The sequence below is a fragment of the Oncorhynchus kisutch genome, linkage group LG20, assembly GCF_002021735.2.
Source record: "Oncorhynchus kisutch isolate 150728-3 linkage group LG20, Okis_V2, whole genome shotgun sequence".
Classification (NCBI taxonomy): Eukaryota; Metazoa; Chordata; class Actinopteri; order Salmoniformes; family Salmonidae; genus Oncorhynchus; species Oncorhynchus kisutch.
In genome coordinates, this window is record NC_034193.2 from 31031554 (window position 1) to 31053090 (window position 21537).

General features: G+C 42.5%; 1 protein-coding gene across 1 annotated transcript in view; it reads right to left on the reverse strand.

Annotated features, from left to right (window-relative positions):
- Positions 1-21537, reverse strand: part of LOC109865854 (cadherin-23) — a 555430-nt gene that overhangs the window by 48551 nt on the left and 485342 nt on the right. Inside the window, exons 40-47 of the mRNA XM_031799369.1 lie at positions 20463-20643; positions 20057-20190; positions 19657-19866; positions 18551-18658; positions 17654-17771; positions 13741-13851; positions 13285-13488; positions 8707-9165 (exon numbers count right to left, since the gene is read on the reverse strand). Of these exons, the coding sequence (XP_031655229.1) occupies positions 8707-9165; positions 13285-13488; positions 13741-13851; positions 17654-17771; positions 18551-18658; positions 19657-19866; positions 20057-20190; positions 20463-20643 (1525 nt within the window). The remainder of the gene's footprint in view (positions 1-8706; positions 9166-13284; positions 13489-13740; positions 13852-17653; positions 17772-18550; positions 18659-19656; positions 19867-20056; positions 20191-20462; positions 20644-21537) is intronic.

Consider the following 21537-nt stretch of genomic DNA (forward strand, 5'->3'; position numbering starts at 1 on the left):
TGTCTTCTGGTACATGTGAACTTTCATATACCTTAATAACAAACGTGCATGCCATCTGCAAATACAAATATTAAATTACGAGCCTAGTTGGTTTAGCCAAGGAAAAAGTCAGGAACCTTCCCGCTAGCCATGATTGACTGAGATAATGGATGGGCTGGACATGCCGAGAGATGAGTTCAGATTGGTCTGCCATGTAGCATGCTTCTGTGTATAACATGAGCCGGTCATTATGTGTAGGTAATCCTTTCTAAAGTAGCTTTATTGAACAATATCCCGTAGTGGAACTGCAAAAGGGTTGCTCTCCACTTTATGGAGGACCAAGTTTTGAAATCTGTGGAATGCCCAGTGGAATTAGAATATGATAGTTAAGGAGATGGAGAAAATTCTGGCGTTTGATTGCAAATATGCATAGGGAGTCGAAAAGAGAACACACAGAAGGCTATTATATAAAACACCTGTCTCTGGATTACGTCTTCAAGCTAAGGGAAATGATGGCATCCGTGACAGGGAGAAGCGTCCATCCATGTATATGGGTAAGATAGTCTAGTTAGCTACATTTTCTGATATTACACATTTCTGATTTTGTCAGAAAGTCATTTTCGTTTCAAGTTAAAGTGTACTGTTAGCTATCTAGCTAACGTTAGCTGGCTGGCTCGCTAGCTAACATTATGTGTATTATCTGTGTAGTAAAATGACTCGTATCTCAGAGCCATTATTATGGCTCATTGTTTAGCTAGCTAGCTACATGTCTGAACAAAAAACTCCACTACGCAATTAACCATTTCAATAGAATGTTCATGATGTCACTGTGTCAACTGTCTATAGACATAGCTGGTAAACTAGCTCTGGATATTTTCTCAGATTTCAGAATATCTGACGAATTTACGAATTCGGTGTCAGTAAAAGTTGGCAAAAAAAGAGTATTTAAATTGTTGCCAGTAGCACAGTTACAGTCACCAATGCTACTTGATAACATCAACACAGCCAAACCAGCTCTGCTAGGATGAGTAAAATGGTCAGTGTGAGCTGTTTTCATCTTCGTGTCTGGAAGTAGCTACCAAGTTAGTCAACATTAGCCAGTTAGTTTTGGTGCTTGACTGCTGTTGTGAGGTCAGAATGCTCAGATCAAACCTAGTCTTCTACCAGAGCGTCTAACAACACTCTGAGTTTATGAATGCCCAGAGCCCACTCTGAGCACACCCCAGATTGAATTTACAAACACACCTGTAGTATAAACCAGCCATTCATCTTGAAATCTTTGGTTGTTAAGTACATGGCCTCCCATGTGACCCTTAAAGAGATGGGTGGGGCTAAGGTATACTGACAATTAGGCACGGTAGGCTTTTGGTTTCTCTCCCTCTAAAAACAGAAAGAAATAATTCTAAATGACAAACTGGCTTTATTTACCACAGTGTGAAAGAGTGATAGCTCCTCTATATGAAGTGAGTTTCTGAAACATTGAGTCCTTATTTGTTGATGTGAAGAAGAAACTGAATGAAAGAGTCCAGCAAGGATAGGGAGGGGAAAAAGGTTGCCCATATTGTCAAGACCTGATCTACTATATTTATTTGTGAATTTTACTAGTGTATTTCGGCAATTTACTATATTTGTTCAGGCTTGGCCTATTTAGTAGGCAATTTCGCAGCATAAAGCTATATTTGTCAGCGTAAAGGGACTCACTCATTCGTGACTTTGGATCAAAATAAATAAGTACCAACATTCTTTCTGATAGTCTTTAAAATATAACTGTTTTGACCAAGGTAATCTGCTCATGTTGTGTGTGTTCATTTATTTGTGACATTGTGGTTACAATGAAGAATGTAAACAAAATAAATCAAATAAATCCTATTCATAACGATAACCAGATGTGTGTTGCTTGTCATTTTATATTTTGAGGCAATACAAAGCATACACATACAAACATCAACGACATCACACCTTCCCAGACCCAGATCCTGTTTCCTGTATTTATTAGTCTGCATGTCTATTCAACATTTGGCTAAAAATAAACCATTCCATGAATTAAGAACAGATATATAACAGATATATATCTGTTCTTAATTCATGGAATGGTTTATTTTTAGCCAGGAGAACAAGTATTTGATACACTGCCGATTTGCAGGTTTTCCTACTTACAAAGCATGTAGATGCCTGTAATTTTTATCATAGGTTCACTTCAACTGTGAGAGACGTAATCTAAAACAAAATTCCAGAAAATCACATTGTATGATTTTTAAGTAATTAATTAGAATTATATTGCATGACATAAGTATTTGATACATCAGAAAAGCAGAACTTAATATTTGGTACAGAACCCTTTGTTTGCAATTACAGAGATCATACGTTTCCTGTAGTTCTTGACCAGGTTTGCACACACTGCAGCAGGGATTTTGGCCCACTCCTCCATACAGACCTTCTCAAGATCCTTCATGTTTTGGGGCTGTCGCTGTGCAATAGGACTTTCAGCTCCCTCCAACGATTTTCTATTGGGTTCAGGTCTGGAGACTGGCTAGGTCACTCCAGGACCTTGAGATGCTTCTTACGGAGCCACTCCTTAGTTGCCCTGGCTGTGTGTTTTGGGTCGTTTTCATGCCACGACCCATCTTCAATGCTCTTACTGAGGGAAGGAGGTTGTTGGCCAAGATCTCGCGATACATGGCCCCATCCATCCTCCCCTCAATACGGTGCAGTCGTCCTGTCCCCTTTGCAGAAAAGCATCCCCAAAGAATGATGTTTCCATGTCCATGCTTCACGGTTGGGATGGTGTTCTTGGGGTTGTACTCATCCTTCGTCTTCCTCCAAACACGGCGAGTGGAGTTTAGACCAAAAAGCTCTATTTTTGACTCATCAGACCACATGACCTTCTCCCATTCCTCCTCTGGATCATCCAGATGGTCATTGGCAAACTTCAGACGGGCCTGGACATGCGATGGCTTGAGCAGGGGGATTTTAATCCACGACGGCGTAGTGTGTTACTAATGGTTTTCTTTGAGACTGTGGTCCCAGCTCTCTTCAGGTCATTGACCAGGTCCTGCGGTCCTGCCGTGTAGTTCTGGGCTGATCCCTCACCTTCCTCATGATCATTGATGCCACACGAGGTGAGATATTGCATGGAGCCCCAGACCGAGGGTTAATGACCGTCATCTTGAACTTCTTCCATTTTCTAATAATTGCGCCAACAGTTGTTGCCTTCTCACCAAGCTGCTTGCCTTATTGTCCTGTAGCCCATCCCAGCCTTGTGCAGGTCTACAATTTTATCCCTGATGTCCTTACACAGCTTTCTTGTCTTGGCCATTGTGGAGAGGTTGGAGTCTGTTTGATTGAGTGTGTGGACAGGTGTCTTTTATACAGGTTACGAGTTCAAACATATGCAGTTAATACAGGTAATGAGTGGAGAACAGGGGGGCTTCTTAAAGAAAAATTAACAGGTCTGTGAGAGCCAGGAATTCTTACTGGTTGGTAGGTGATCAAATACTTATGTATGCAATAAAATGCAAAAAAATCATACAATGTGATATTCTCGATTTTTGTTTTAGATTCCGTCTCTCACAGATGAAGTGTACCTATGATAACAATTACAGACCTCTACATGCTTTGTAAGTAGGAAAACCTGCAAAATCGGCAGTGTATGTCCCCACTGTATGTTTTCACAATGCAATGTGGCACATTGACAAGTCTAATAGCTTTAAAAATTCATTCGGAATCAGTGTCCCTTCCATGGGACGGTTGGGCTAACGTAGGCTAATGCGATTAGCATGAGGTTCTAAGTTTAACAAGAAAATTTCCCAGGACATAGACATATCTGATATTGGCAGAAAGCTTCAGTTCTTGTTAATCTAACTGAACGGTCCAATTTACAGTAGCTATTACAGTGAAATAATACCATGCTATTGTTTGAGGAGAGTGCACAATTCTGAACATAAAGAGTTATTAATAAACAAATTAGACATATTTGGGCAGTCTTGATACATTTTTAACAGAATGTAATGGTTCTTTGGATCAGTCTAAAACTTTGCGCATACACTGCTGTCATCTAGTGGCCAAAATGTGTATTGCACCAGGGGCGGGAATAATACATTTTGGCCTTTCTCTTGCATTTCAAAGATTATGTTACAAATAAGAATACAAAAGAACGGTTGGTTGTTTCTTTGTGTTATCTTTTACCAGATCTATTGTGTTATATTCTCCTACATTCTTTTCACATTTCCACAATCTTCAAAGTGTTTCTCATCAAATGGTACCAAGAATATGCATATCCTTACTTCAAGGCCTGAGCTACAGGCAGTTAGATTTTAGTATGTCATTTCAGGAAGATATATATTTTTTAAAGGGGCGGATCCTTAAGAGGTTTTAAGTAGCCTTCTAATATTAGACAACAAATAAATATACTAAAACAATAACTTCAAAATCAGTCCATTCATCACTGAATTTCTTCAAATTGCTGTGCAGGAAAACGATGTCTTCCACCATGTCTGGTCGCAGGCTCGCAGCTGGCTTCTCTCTGAAACCACACATCCATCTGAAGGTGACGCTTTATCCTTTGGAACCACACAATTACCAGGTGGACAGTAGGCCTCTTGAAGTGATAGAGGAAATCAACAAGATCCACAAGTATTCTTTCATAATAGCTGGCCTTATTTTATTTGCAGTTTTGAGCTTCACTGTCCCACTCCGTGGTGGATAACAGCCACTCTCCATTATGTAATGTGCTGTCAGGCACAAGAATCCTATTTTTCCAAAATTGTCAGTCCACATGTCAAGCGTAATTGCGCCATTGTATTTACCCAAGTTCTCTCTCAACTCCGGGACCACCCTCCAGCTGATTTTTTTTTTTGCCTGATGCAGGACTCTAGCGCAATAGGAGAGATACTGACTGAAACATTCACACCTCCATTAATTTACAAAAGGATAGTCTAATAGCTCGGCTTGGTCTGAAAACTTCAACAATTTCTGCCACAGTTTAGACTGCTGATAGATGCTGCGGCCAGTCTGTGTTGAGCTCTATTGTAAAGTGTAGCCTAATAGCCAAAAAAGAGCAAACTTTCAATGTACTCTAAAAATTTACATTTCTAACTCAATATCACAGACCACAGATCACAGGCCCCCTATTACAGAACAATCTGGTGGCATTGGTAGAGAGTCGGGCAGAGAATGGAGTGAAAGTGCACTGTACTGTAAGTATGCAACAATTTTGGGGGCCAAGTGTAAATGGTTTAGCAGCCTTTCCAATAAATTGGAAAACAAAAGAAGCCATCCACCCTTGATGGGCTATCAGCAGGACAATAGACTCTTGCTGAGTTTAAGGACTTTAAATGTATTAATGGATGTTTGTGAGGCATGTCACTTCTCCCATCTCTTTTGCATAGCCCACCAAATGCACTGTTTTCTAACCACATCGTGATGGATCCATAACAAATTACTATGGGAATAAATATAATTGAATGACAGAAATATTGGAATAAAGTAGTAACAAATTGTTGCTTACTGAAACACCCAGAGTCATCCAATTGTTATAATAGGATTTGAAGCAATAGTCTACCTGCATTTGGTCAACTATTAAGGACCATTTCGTGCTGCTTTAGACAAGCATGGGGACAGGTCTTGATTAATCAATCACATTTTATTTTCACTGAATCTCCGTTTGGGTATTGGTTAGCCTACAATTACGGTGTGGAAATGTTAGGATTAGTTTGCTCTTCACTCGCAGTCGCTTAGTAGTCTAGGACTAATCCATACCGGTCACGTTATACAATGCCACATTTTCCGAATGGAAACCCTGAGGCCTACATAGGCTACTGTAAAATGCATTCTAGTTTTTCTTGGAAGAGAAACACAATAATATTAATCAATTTAATTAACCTCTCTAGGATAGGGGGACAGTCTCATCTCACTTGGCCACAAGCCAGGGAAAATGCAGAGCGGCAAATTCAAATAAATATAAAAGGCTTTTCGGCAAAAGCACAAGATGCTACTATCTGATGATAGCACAACAGTAAACAAAGAGTGTAGCATATTTCAACCCTGCAGGCGCTACACAAAACGCAGAAATAAAATATAAATCATGCCTTACCTTTGACGAGCTTCTTTTGTTGGCACGCCAATATGTCCCATAAACATCACAAATGGTCCTTTTGTTCGATTAATTCCATCCATATATATCCAAAATGTCCATTTATGTGGCGCGTTTGATCCAGAAAATAACAGCTTCCAATTTGCACAAAAATATCTCAAAAGTTACCTGTAAACTTTGCCAAAACATTTCAAAATACTTTTGTAATACAACTTAAGGTATTATTAAACATTAATAATCGATCAAATTGAAGACGGGTCTATCTGTTTTCAATAGAGGACGAGAGGAAACTAACGCTACTTTTCAAGTCTTGCCCAACTCTCAACAGCATTACCCTTTTCCAAGATGGCCGTACTTCTTCATTGCACAAAGGAATAACCTCAACCAAATTCCGAAGACTGGTGACATCCAGTGGAAGCGGTAGGAACTGCAAACAAGTTCCTAAGAAATATCGTTTCCCCATGAGAGCCCATTGAACCGAGAGTGACCTCAAAAATAAATAATTCTGAATGGTTAGTCCTCTGGGTTTTGCCTGCTACATAAGTTCTGTTATACTCACAGACATGATTGAAACAGTTTTAGAAACTTCAGAGTGTTTTATATCCAAATCTACTAATAATATGCATATATTATATTCTTGGCATGAGTAGCAGGAAGTTGAAATTGGGCACGCTATTTATCCAAAAGCGTAAATGCTGCCCCCTATCCCAAGAGGTTTTAAGCTACATTTCTAATAGTTTACAAACAAATGATAATCAATCCCATATAACCTGTTCTGTCGTGAAGAGGGCACAACAAAACCTATTCCCCCTCAGGAGGAGAAAAGATTTGGCATGGATCCTCAAAAGGTTCTACAGCTGTACCATCGAGAGCATCTTGACTGGTTGCATTACTGCCTGGTATGGCAACTGCTCAGCCTCCGACGGCAAGGCACTACAGAGGGTAGTGTGTACAGCTCAGTACATCACTGGGGCCAAGCTTCCTGCCATCCAGGATTTCTGTACCAGGCGATGTCAGAGGAAGGCTCTAAAAATGTTCAAAGACTCCAGCCATCCTAGTCATAGACTGTTCTCTCTGCTACCGCATGGCAAGCGGTACTGGAGTGCCAAGTCTAGGTCCAAGATGCTTCTAAACAGCTTCTAACCATAAGACTCCTGAACCTCTAATCAAATGGCTACCCAGAATATTTGCATTGTTCCCTCCTCTTTTACACCGCTGCTACTCTCTGTTGTTATCATCTGTCATCTAATTAGTGGAACACGGAGCCATCTGCTGACCATTTAGGGTATTGAGTTCTCAACCGGTGTGCCAAATTTCATTGACGGGGAAAATCTCACTTCAGCATGAATTGCTGGAATTACAATCTTCAAAAAGTCAGTAACCTTAGCAGTGTTGCTTGCTTGTGGAAGCCTATGGCTGTACAATGGCATACACTTGTTTTGGTAATTTAGCAAGCAAGACGCTCTTATTGCCCAAACCCTTATCACAGTCAAGACACACCTATTTTATAGTATAAAACATAATAAAATAGAACATAATATTTTTCCAAATGAAAAAAGTTTGCAGTCTGGAACAGTAATTCTCAAAGACTGATCATTTGAAACGCGGCTCAATTTTGTGAGTTTAAAGAAAATATTTCAGGGTTACAAACTAATATCTGTCTTCTTTTCGATATACAGTCATTCGATATAGTTTATTCTGCCTGTTCTTTGGAATGTTCTAAATGGACATTTCCATATTGAACACTGTATGGTGATGAATTACGGCCACAACATCTGTTTGGTGAGGAGGCTTAATGATTCTGTTGAAAATATGCTCTTTATCTTTATCAAACAAATGTTTTTGCATATGCTTAATGTGGAACCTATCTATGTTTAGGGGGGTTATAGCATAGCACTAGGCTAACCAATTCTAAATGGCACCAGGTGTTCGCAAGAAAATCGACCAGATGCAATTATTCCAAAACTGCAGCTCATTGCTTGAACACATAATTCCCTAATTCAATCAACTAGCCATTTTGAATTTGTGATAAAACTGTCATCAATTGGCATCGAACATAACTTTTTATCCCATCCGTTAGATGTATTTCTGTAGGCCTAACGGGAGCTTGTGCGCGCAGGACATGTCAGTTAACAACAAATTCTTATTTACAATTACGGCTTACCCAGATGACACTGGGCCAATTGTGCGCCGCCCTATGGGACTCCCAATCACGGCTGGTTGTGATACAGCCTGCAATCAAACCAGGGTCTGTAGTGACTCCACTAGCACTCAGATACAGTGCCTTAGACCTCTTTGCCACGAATTCCAATTAGTTCGTTTTTTGTGTGTAAGCTCAACTACAATCTGTTAATTATATAAAATTATATAAAATTGAATGATCTATTTCAATACAGACTAGCTCAAAACATGACTTATCATTGAAAATGACAAATTACCCAATAGATCACGATACTTTTCTGGGGAAAAAAAGTGGGGGTGCAAAAACATACTATTTTGAAAGTGCAGCTGCTCCGTTTGCGACATTGTTCAGGAGCCACATATACACATATTTACAAAACATCCACACAATCTGACAGGCAACTCAGTAAAGATACAATACTAAACATGATCGACAGTGTCTGTTGACTACTAACCCGTGTGGAAATCGATGCCGAATGACTCTTGCAGCCCAACAACAGGGTTATTTCCATCATCCTTCGCCTCCACAGAGATTATGTAATATTCGAGCCGGGGTCGTAGGTCAGGGTCCTTCGCGGCGAGCGTTGCCACCACCACGCCCGGTGGTGTAGACTCGTTTATGTTAATAGTTGTCACGGGTTCCAGGAAACGTGGGCGTGAGTCGTTGACATCATCCAGGATGACCGACAGGGTGGCCGTGCCCGACAATGAGGGTGTGCCACGGTCAGTAGCCACGACAACCAGGCGGTAGGAGCCACGCTCCTCGCGGTCAAGGGTGGAGTTTCCCACCAGGACGGCACCAGAGAGGGAGTCAACTACGAAGCGGTCCTGGGCACCGCTCTCCAGCCGGTAAAGCAGCCAGGCATTAGAGCCTGAATCAGCGTCACTGGCAGACAGCTGGGTCACCACCACACCTAGAACAGAGAGAAACGAAAGAATAGAGGACACAGAGGTTAGGATTGAACACAAAGGGTATGTTTTCCAGACATAGATTAAGCCTAGTCCTGAACTAAAAATAATGTTCAGTGGAGAATCTCCATTTAAATCGATTTTTTTTGTGTAGGACTAGGCTTAAAAGGGAAATCTGCAGCTCAAAAAATAACAAAGCGGCACCCCGCCACTGTTTCAATACACAGTTGGGACTGGAGAAATGTAACCACTCTCAAATAGACAGAGCTATGGATGCAAGGATTTACCATCCATGATATAGAAAGTATAGTTTGAGGCTATACAGTATTTATTTACAATTACATTGTTTACAAAAAAATTGAATTAAGCAAGCTTATATTTTGCGTTCTGATGGAGTACGACAGTTGAACTAAGCCTGAGGCATTTCTAAGTTATATTCTCAAGAATCAATGGGTATATATCATTCATTAAAAAGTCAAAAAATCAATGTGGCAATGAATGTATTTGTGGATGTATCAAATCAAACTTTATTTGTCACATGCGCCGAATACACAAATGTAAACTTTACAGTGAAATGCTTACGTACAAGCTTTTAACCAACAGTGCTGTTCAAGAAGAAGAAAATATTTACCAAGCAGACTAAAGTAAAAAGTAATAATAAAAAGTAACATAATAAGAATAACATAACAAGGCTATTACATGGGGCACCGCTACAGAGTCAGTGTACGGGGGTACAGGCTAGTTGAGGTAATCTGTACATGTAGGTGGGGGTGAAGTGACTAGACAGCGAGTAGCAGCAGTGTACAAAAGGGAGGGGGTCAATGTAAATTAACCGGTGGCGACATTATGAATTGTTCAGCAGTCTTATGACTTGAGGGTAAAAGCTGTTTGAGGAGCCTTTTGGTCCTAGACTTGGTGCTCCGGTACCGCTTGCCGTGCGGTAGCAGAGAAAACAGTCTATAATTTGGGTGACTGGAGTCTCTGACAATTTTATGGGCTTTCCTCTGACACAGCCTACTATATAGGACGCTGGCACCAGGAATGTACTGTGCCATTCGCATTACCCTCTGTAGCACCTTACGATCAGATGCCGAGCATTTGCAGTTCCAGGCGGTGATGCAACCGGTCACAATGCTCTCAATGGTGCAGCTGTAGAACCTTTTGAGGGTCTGGGGACCCATGCCAAATCTTTTCAGGCTCCTGAGAGGGAAAAGGTTTTTGTCGTGCCCTCTTCACGACTGTCTTGGTATGTTTGGACCATGAGAGTTTGTTGGTGATGTGGACACCAAGGAACGTGAAACTCTCGACCCGCTCCACTACAGCCCTGTCGAAGTTAATGGGGGCCTGTTCGGCCTGCCTTTTCCTGTAGTCCACGGTCAAGCGCCTTTGTCTTGATCACATTGAAGAAGAGGTTGTTGTCCTGGCACCACACTGCCAGTTCTCTGACCTCCTCCCTATAGGACATCTCATCATTGTCGGTGATCAGGCCTACCACTGTTGTGTCAACAGCAAACTTAATGATGGTGTTGGCGTCGTGTTTGGCCACACAGTCGTGGGTGAACAGGAAATACAGGAGGGGACTGAGAATCAGCATGGCAGATGTGTTGTTGCCTACTCTTACCACCTGGGGGTGGCCCGTCAGAAAGTCCAGGATCCAGTTGCAGAGGGAGGTGTTTAGTCCAAGAGTCCTTAGATTAGTGATGAGCTTCGTGGACACTATGGTGTTGAACGCTGAGCTGTAGTCAATGAACAGCATTCTGACATAGGCGTTTGTGTTTGAGTTTATTTTATTTTTACAGGGACAGTGCACATTAATCAACGTTTCAGTAAAAGTGCCGGTTTTAGCCAGCCGGCTAATTTTCAACTGCATTCCCTGGGCAGGTTATTAAAAACAATTACAATATAGACAATCATTGAGCAGTGAGCACACGCAGAGCAACATAGGACATGCACGACATAGCATGCAGACAGAGCAACATAGGACAAGCAAGATGTAGCATACAGACAGAGCAACATAGAACAAAAAGCAACAAGACAAAATTCATAAAAGCAACAAAGTGTTTCCACACCTCACAAGCTACAGACAACATGGAAATGTTCATTTTTTCCAGGTGAGAAAGGGCAGTGTGGAGTGCGATTGAGATTGTGTCATCTGTAACTGTGTCATATGTAAACTTCTGACTCACTGGGAATGTGAGTCAGAAGTTATTATTCTGACATTTCACATTCTTAAAATAAAGTGGTGATCCTAACTGACCTAAATCAGGGAATTTCTACTCAAATTAAATGTCAGAAATTGTGAAAAACTGAGTTTAAATGTATGTAAACTTCCGACTTCCAACTGTATTCCAGTCTGTGCTAGCAAAACTGTCCTGTAGTGTAGCATCCGCTTCATCTGACCACTTCCGTATTGAGAGAGTCACTGCTACTTCCTGCTTCAGTTTTTGCTTGTATGCAGGAATCAGGAGGATAGAATTTTGGTCAGATTTGCCAAATGGAGGGCGAAGGAGAGCTTTGTATGCATCTCTGTGTGTGGAGTAAAGGTGGTCTAGGATTTTTTTCCCCTGGTTGCATATGTGACATGCTGGTAAAAATTTGGTCAAACGGATGTAAGTTTGCCTGCATTAAAATCCCCGGCCCCTAGGAGCACCACTTCTGGGTGAGCATTTTCCTATTTGCTTATGGCCTTATAGAATTGGTTGAGAGCGGTCTTAGTGCCAGCTTTGTTTTGTGGTGGTAAATAGAAGGATACTAATAATACAGATGAGAACTGTCTTGGTAGATAGAGTGGTCTACACCTTATCATAAGGTTCTCATAAGCAATACCTTGAGACTTCTTTAATATTAGACATAGTACACCAGCTGTTATTGACAAAAAGACACACACCACCAACCCTCATCTTACCCAAGGTAGCGTCTCTGTTCTGCCAGTGCATGGAAAATCCCGGTAGCTCTATGTATCTGTGACTTGGGATGATTAGTGTAATTTTTAAACTCAGCAACAACAAAAAACTCAGCCCTTTTTCAGGACCCTGTCTTTCAAAGATAATTCATAAAAATCCAAATAACTACACAGATCTTCATTGTAACGGGTTTAAACACTGTTTCCCATGTTTGTTCAATGAACCATAAACAATTCATGTACATGCACCTGTGGAATGGTCTTTAAGACATAAACAGCTTACAGACGGTAGGCAATTCAAGTCACAGTTATGAAAACTTAGGACACTAGAGAGGCCTTTCTACTGACTCTGAAAAACACCAAAAGAAGGATGCCCAGGGTCCCTGGTCATCTGTGTGAGCATGCTGCAAGGAAGCATGAGGACTGCAGATGTGGCCAGGGCAATAAATTGCAATGTCCGTACAGTGAGATTCCTAAGACAGTGCTACAGGGAGACAGGACGGACAGCCGATGTTCCTCGCAGTGGCAGACCATGTGTAACAACACCTGTACAGGATCAGTACATCTGAACATCACACCTGTGGGACAGGTACAGGATGGCAACAACAACTTTCCGAGTTACACCAGCAACGCACAATCCCTCCATCAGTTCTCAGACTGTCCGCAATAGGCTGAGAGAGGCTGGACTGAGGGCTTGTAGGCCTGTTGTAAGGCAGGTCCACACCATACATCACCGGAAACAACGTCGCCTATGGGTACAAACCCACCGTCACTGGACCAAACAGGACTGGCAAAAAGAGCTATTCACTGACGAGTCATTGTTTTGTCTCACCAGGGGTGATGGTCGGATTCACATTTGTTGTCGAAGGAATGAGGCCTGTACTCTAGAGCGGGATCGATTTGGAGGTGGTTGATCCGTCATGGTCTGGGACGGTGTGTCACAGCATCATCGGACTGAGCTTGTTGTCATTGCAGGCAATCTCATTGCTGTGCGTTACAGGGAAGACATCCTCCTCCCTCATGTGGTACCCTTCCTGCAGGCTCATCCTGACATGATCCTCAGCATGACAATGCCACTAGCCATACTGCTTGTTCTGTGTGTGATTTCCTTCTTTTACTATCTTTGTTGGGACTTTGGAGGACTTTAGGTCCCCATAAGGATTGAAGAACCAACCCACACACACCACCACCAATCCACCCACCCACCCATCAACACACTCACCAGTGGGGCTGTTCTCAGGGAGGTGCACAGTGAGGCTGGGGGGGTTAAAGACAGGAGGGTTGTCATTCTGGTCCATGATTGTCACAGTGAGGGGCACGCTGCTGTTGAGTCCTCCCACATCCTCCCCCACCAGGAGCAGCTCCACCCGCGGCTCCACAAACGCCTCACGGTCCAACAGAGCCTTCTGTCGCACACGAACTACACCTGCAGGGGGGAACAGGGGAGAGGTACAGGCAGTAGGATAATTGGTGATGAAGTAAGCATGTCACTGTTAGTCTGCACCTGTTGTCTACGAAGAATGTGACAAATAAAATGTGATTTGACTTGAAAATTATGATTAATGATATGTGTGTGGGGTTGTGAGTGAGAGTGTGTGTATGTGTTTGAGTGTGCATGTATTATTGGTGTTTGATTAAGTGACCATTATGTGAGTATGTGTGTGCGTGCGTGTCAGACCTGTATCAGAGTCCACAGTGAAGAGGTCCAGTCTTGTTCCCAGCAGACGGTACCTGACCACAGCGTTGGGCCCAATGTCTTTGTCCTCAGCCAACACTGGTCCATTCAACACTGACACAGCACTGCCTGAGAGAGGATGGAGGAATGGATAGGGGGAGAAAGGGTGATGTGTAGGATGGCAGATTGGGAGAGGAAAGTTAAATACAAGAGTTGAGGAGGGAAGGGCAAGAAGGGTTGATGAATGAAAGAGGAAAAGATCGAGATTGGAAGAGAGTGGGAAGAGAGAGAAGCATGAGTCATCGAAGCATAGACGAAAGCAGATATAAAGACAAGAAAAGCGTAAGAGGTATTGAGGTCCACGCAAGGGATAGAGGTAGCAGAGGAATTAAACATTGTCAATTGAAACAGTAAGAGAGACAGAGAGAGAGACAGAGCCAGTTAGCCAGCCAGCCAGAGCGACAGGGAGACAGACAGACATCCAGACAGACATCCAGTACCTTCAGAAAGTATTCACACCCCTTGACTTTGGACACATTTTGTTATGTTACAAAGTGGGATTCAAATTGATTTAATTGTCATTTTTTGTCAACGTTCCACATACAATACTCTGTCTACGATCTTTTTATTTATTAATGGCTGTGATACGAGAAAACTGAGGATGGATCAACAACATTGACAGCCAATAGAAGCTCATCAGGAATGAGCTTCTATTGGCGCCTTCTTACATGTGTCTCTTCGGGTCAATCTTCTCCAGGTGAACCAGGGGCTTGAGCTGCTCAGCGAAAATGACAGTGAATAGAAGGAAGCTTATAGAATGGCGCCAGAGGAGATGGCTGCTGTTTTACAATCCACTAACCAATTGTACTATTGTGTGTGTTATTTTGCGTTATTTATAACTTATTTAGTACATAATGTTTCTGCCACCATGTCTTATGACCGATAAGAGCTTCTAGATATCAGGACATTGATTACACACTTTGTGAATCTAAGTGTGCATTCTCTAATTCTCTCCTTCTCTCTTTCTTTCTCTCTCTCAGAGGACCTGAGCCCTAGGACCATGCCCCAGGATTACCTGACATGATGACTCCTTGCTGTCCCCAGTCCACCTGGCCGTGCTGCTGCTCCAGTTTCAACTGTTCTGCCTTATTATTATACGACCATGCTGGTCATTTATGAACATTTGAACATCTTGGCCATGTTCTGTTATAATCTCCACCCAGCACAGCCAGAAGAGGACTGGCCACCCCACATAGCCTGGTTCCTCTCTTAGGTTTCTTCCTAGGTTTTGGCCTTTCTAGGGAGTTTTTCCTAGCCACCGTGCTTCTACACCTGCATTGCTTGCTGTTTGGGGTTTTAGGCTGGGTTTCTGTACAGCACTTTGAGATATCAGCTGATGTACGAAGGGCTATATAAATACATTTGATTTGATTTGATTACTCACCCCGTACTGGAGAAATACTTTTTCTTTAACGTTTTGTGACTAGGAGGCAGTATTTTCATTTTTGGAAAAAAAACGTTTCTGTAGTAAACAGGATATTTTGTCAGGACAAGATGCTAGAATATGCATATATTTGACAGCTTAGGATAGAACATTCTAAAGTTTCCAAAACTGTAGAAATATTGTCTGTGAGTATAACAGAACTGATGTTGCAGGCGAAAGCCTGAGAAAAATCCAATCCGGAAGTGCCTCATGTTTTGAAAGCGCTGCGTTCCAATGCGTCCCTATTGAGCAGTGAATGGGCTAACAACCAGATTACTCTTTCTCCGTATTCCCGAAGGTGTCTACAGCATTGTGACATAGTTTTACGCATTTATGTTGAAGAATAGCCGTAGGCGGCTACATTGTGCAAGAGGTCACCTGATGCTCCCAGAGAGATTCTCTCGTAAAATACAGAGGTAGCCATTACTCCAATCGGTCCTACTGAAAAACCAATTGTCCCGATGGATATATTATCGAATAGATATTTGAAAAACACTTTGAGGATTGATTATAAACAACATTTGCTATGTTTCTGTCGATATTATGGAGCTAATTTGGAATATTTTTTGACGTTTTCGTGACTGCAATTTCCGGGCAATTTCTCAGCCAAACGTGAAGAACAAACGGAGCCTACAAAAATAATATTTTTGGAAAAAAGGAACATTTGCTCTCTAACTGGGAGTCTCGTGAGTGAAAACATCCGAAGCTCATCAAAGGTAAACAATTTAATTGGATTGCTTTTCTGATTTCTGTGACCAAGTTACCTGCTGCTAGCTGCACAAAATGCTATGCTAGGCTATCAATAAACTTACATAAATGCTTGTCTAGCTTTGGCTGTAAAGCATATTTAGAAAATCTGAGATGACAGGGTGATTGACAAAAGGCTAAGCTGTCTCTCAATATATTTCACTTGTGATTTTCATGAATAGGAATATTTTCTAGTAATATTTATGTCCGTTGCGTTATGCTAATTAGTGTCAGATGATGACAACGGTCCCGTTCACGGGATGGGGTGTCACTAGAGGTTAACGAGTCCGACGGGAAGGATTTACTTCAGACACCCAAAAAGGCCCTCATCCCCGTCATTCGTAGGAGGAAGAGACGGACAAATGGGCGACGAAGGTCTGGGAGCCTTGTAAGGCTTCTGCAGTGAGCAGGTAATCTCCCTTTACCATCGGTCCTATTAGCCAATGTACAATCAATGGAAAATAAATAGACGAACTATGATCACATAGTTTTGTAATTGAACAAAACTATGCTACATTTTATCTCTGGGACCCTCAGGATGAAAAATCAGATCAAGATTACTCAATGTAAGTAAATTATTTAACTTCAGAGGTGAATGTATCAAACCAGTTGCTGTGATAAACGTTTTTGTTGTTGTTGTGCTCTCTCCTCAAACAATAGCATGGTATTTTTCCACTTTTCTGGTTACTACATTTTTAAAAACGGAACCTTTCTTTAACTCGGCAACAAATTCTTATTTAACAATGACAGCCTACCTCATGGGACTCCCTACCACGGCCAGTTGTGATATAGCCTGGAATCGAACCATGGTCTGTAGTGACACATCTAGCACTGAGATGCAGTCCCTTAGACAGCTGTGCCACTCAGGAGACCGACTTGATTTCATATATATTATTTAGTAGTTTTGATGTCTTCACCATTATTCCGCAATGTAGGAAATAGTAAAAAATAAAGAAAAACCCTTGAATGAGTAGGAGTGTCCAGGAGTGACTGGTACTATATATGTTTTTTTCCCCCCAACCATGAAGACATACAGTCAGTAAACACAATGAAATGAGGGAAACAGTAACCTAAAATCATTTTATGCGTCAAGAGTGCTTGATCAATAGTGAAAGTCAGCCCAAAGCAATAATGGCATTACATGCGTCGATATTACAACAGTCAAAAATAGTCAATTACTGTCTGCTCATGCTTACACGGTCTGCGTTTTCAAGCAATGTCATCCGTTGGATTTCATTTATCGGTTAGCCCTTGTCCTAGCAGTTGACACATCTTTGCCACTTTCCTTTGCTTGACACACATCCCACAAAAACATTGCTTGTAGGTGACATAGGTGTCTTGGGTTGTTCTTTATGCACCTGGACACCTGGAACAGTCTCCTCTTCGGGAGCTGTGCACAATTTGACTCGGGCAAAGGCTCATGTGGAATCTTTGCTGCTGCCTTGACCCTTGTATGTCTCTCACGTACCCCGTACCCCGTATGCTAGACTCATGATGAAGTCTCTCCTGTAAAAAAAATCTAAAAACACAATTCCACTTTGACGTTATGGGGTAATGTGTATAGATCAGTGACACAAAATCTCAGCCAGCCCTGTAGTCCTCCAGCAAGCTAGCCAGACAGTTCCCCCTGCCAGCCAACCAAACGCACCGAGTGACAAATACAGAGAGAAAGTCAGAAAAACACACCAGTGAGGTTGGTACCTGAGGGGGAGTTCTCAGTGATCTCAGCCCGGTAGCTGGTCTGTGTGAATATGGGCCTGTTGTCATTATCATCCAGAACTGTGATCACCAGCATGTCTGAGTCCTAGAGAAAGGGATGGATGGAGGGAGAGAGTGATAGATTGGGGAGGGAGGGGTGAATGGGGTAGGATAGGACGGAGGGGCAGGGAACAAGGTGAGAAATGTTCTCAATTAAAAAGCAAATAGCTGTCATTCCATGCAATATTTGAAAGGCACATGTGTGCCATTGAATAATGCCATCTATGTAGAGCTGGGCAATATGGACAAAAATCCATATCACAATACTGGAAAATACAGAGGATCAACAACATTGCATTCACTCCACATTACTGGCCTGTATGATAAAGTGTAAAGAAGGAAGCCTGTGTTAAATATCCACTCCAAGTCATCCATTGTTTGCAGCAAGGCCGTTTAGTGACACTGCAAGACAACACGGCAAAGAAACACACTTTTTGACCTAAATTAAAAACGACAGGTTTGGGTCAAATCCAATACAATACAGCCATGAGTGAAACTGTCTGAATTTAAGTATTGTGGCAGCAGCATCATGTTAGGGGTATGCTTGTCAACGACAGGGCCTGGGAAGTTTGTCAGGATCAAACTAAAAATTAAAAGAGCAAAGCCCAGGTAAAAAGTTGGAGGAAAACCCACCTCAGTCTTCTGAGAACCTCAACCTCAACCTTTATTATTCAGCAGGACGTTAATGTTAATGCCAAAAACACACCAGAATGGCTTTCCAAGAGGTGTTGAGTGGTTCCTGAGTGGTCCAGTATCAGTCCTGACTTATTTGAGAGTGAGTGAGTGTGAGAGTGTGTGTGTGTGCTTGTGTGTGTGGAGCAGTACCCGGCGAGCGATGCGGGGATTCTCAGGGTTGTCTTTAACAGTGATGGTCAGTCTGTACTCCCCCACCCTTTCTCTGTCCAGAGGCCTGTTCACCTGCACCATCCCTGTCTGAGAGGGGGATAGAGAGATCATGGGGGAGTGATTGCGCACAAGATGGAGGATATACCTGACTCATCAATTATACCATATCCTTCTCTTTTCAATGTCTCTCTATAACCACATTTCCATCCACAGTTTTTACGTGAGTTTTTAAGTCATGCCGTATATATTTAAAATAATCACGACAGCAGAGATGGAAAAAGGAAGTTTGGTACAATTTAATAAATAGCGACAGATCTTTTGTTTGTTCTACATGGTGGCATCTTTTTGTGTCTGTAAAATTCTCGCTCTCATCCATAATAATCTAATCATGTAGACTAGTCAACCCACACAGCCTACCCGCACCTTATCTGCGAGCTGTTGGCTAGAGCGCACATGCCAAGACCAGAGTAGGCACATTTGTTATTTAATTCAACAGTTTTTGTGAAAAAACTATTGTTATTTTTTTATCCTTTATTTAACTTGGCAAATCAGTTAAAAACAATTATTTACAATGACGTCCTAGGAACAGTGGGTTATCTGCCTTGTTCAGGGCCTGAGGACAGACTTTTACCTTGTCAGCTCAGGGTTTCGATCTAGCAACCTTTCGGTTACTGGCCCAACGCTCTAACCACTAGGCTACCTGCCGCCCCAAAATGTGATGGAAACACACCAAACTCTCAATTTTTATTTGGTACATGAAAAAATAAGTGAAAAATTACATTTTGTGTGCACTATGTTATCACACACTGATTTTCATCCGCAACATTTCCACTTGGTGGAAACCACTGGAGGGACAATTAGCATATTTTCTTATTTTCTTGGGGATTTTTGAATATTTGCATGAACATCTGTCACCAATTGGATGGATACCTAGCTCCTGACTTTTTATCAATTTATTTTGTCTACATTTTCAGAACAAGCCCTTCTTCTCACTTCTCTATCCTTTCTGCCCCTTTTACTCCCTCCATTCCTCCCCCTCCCTTCCTGGCCCTCTCTCTCTCTCGCTCTCTGTCTCTCTCTCTCACAGTGTCATTGATGTAGAAAGCTCCATCGTGGTTTCCGGCAGTGATGTTGTAGGTGAGCAGGGCATTGCGTCCACTGTCCATGTCCCGTGCTTGGACCGTGGTCACCGAGGTGTGGATGGACGCCCCCTCTCTCACACTGGTGTTGTGGGGCAGGTTCAACAGCATGGGGTCGTTGTCATTGATGTCCAGCACCTGGACACCCACCACCACCTGGGAGATGGAGAGGACACAGGATAGTGTCACACTTGGTCTTAGTGTGTGTGTGTGTGTGTGTGTTTGTGTGTGGACGCACACATGTGTTGTGTTCATATAAGTATCTGAGCATGTCAGCAGGAAGCACCACAGGATCAGTGCATGTCTGTACGTGTTTGTGTTTCTGTGAACATGTGTATGAACATACCATGCTGATGCGTGGTGGTTTGCCCAGGTCTTTGGCCATGACAGTGATGTTGTAGAAGGGTGTGGTCTCTCTGTCCAGCTCCACATCTCTCCTCACACGCAGCTCTCCCTCCACTGGAGATACCACAAACTCATCTAACAGAGAAAGAGAGAGCAAGAGAGGGGAAGCATGATTAGTTTGTTACTAGCCTTATCCTGCACACACACACACACACACACACACACACACACACACACACACACACACACACACACACACACACACACACACACACACACACACACACACACACACACACACACACACACACACACACACACACACACACACATGGATAGTAGCTCACCTGCATATATACCCCACCCCCTCCCCCACAAAGACACACACACACAAACACCCTACTCACTCTGGGGGTCTCCGGCAGTGATGCTGTACTCCACTTTGCCGTTGAGCCCAGAATCCTGGTCGATGGCCTTGAGGGTCCAGACTCGAGGCCCCAGCTGGCCCTCTGTTATTTCAAAGGGCCCCTCATAGGGCTTGGTGAAGGTGGGGGTCACATCGTTCACATCCAGAACATTCACCAACACCTGGAAAAGACCGGTGGAAACAACCTGAATAGAGATCTTTATGGTCTATAACAGTGGTTCCTGAACTGTGGGGGTCGGCAGGGGGAGATCGGGGGTCCATATACAGTTGAAGTCGGAAGATTACATACACCTTAGCCAAATACATTTAAACTCAGTTTTTCACAATTCCTGACATTTAATCCAAGTAAAAAATCCATGTATTAGGTCTGTTAGGATAGCCCCTTTATTTTAAGATTGTGAAATATCAGAATAATAGTAGAGAGAATGATTTAATTCAGCTTTTATTTATTTCATCACACTCCCAGTGGGTCAGAAGTTTACATACAATCAATTAGTATTTGGTAGCACAGCCTTTAAATTGTTTGACTTGGGTCAAACGTTTCAGGTAGCCTTCCACAAGCTTCCTACAATAAGCTGGGGGAATTTTGGCCCATTCCTCCTGACCGAGCTGGTGTAACTGAATCAGGTTTGGAGGCCTCCTTGCTCACACATGATTTTTCAGTTCTGCCCACACATTTTCTATAGGATTGAGGTCAGGGTTTTGTGATGGCCACTCCAACAGCTTGACTTTGTTGTCCTTAAGCCATTTTGACACCACTTTGGACGTAAGATTGAGGTCATTGTCTATTTGGAAGACCAATTTGCAAACAAGCTTTAACTTCATGACTGATGTCTTGAGATGTTGCTTTAATATACCCAAATGATTTCCCTCCCTCATGATAACATCTATTTTGTGAAGTGCACCAGTACCTCCTGCAGCAAAGCGCCCCCACAACATGATGCTGCCAACCCCGTGCTTCACGGTTGGGATGGTGTTCTTCGGCTTGCAAGCCTCCCACTTTTTCCTCCAAACATAACGATGGTCATTATGGCCAAACAGTTCTATTTTATTTC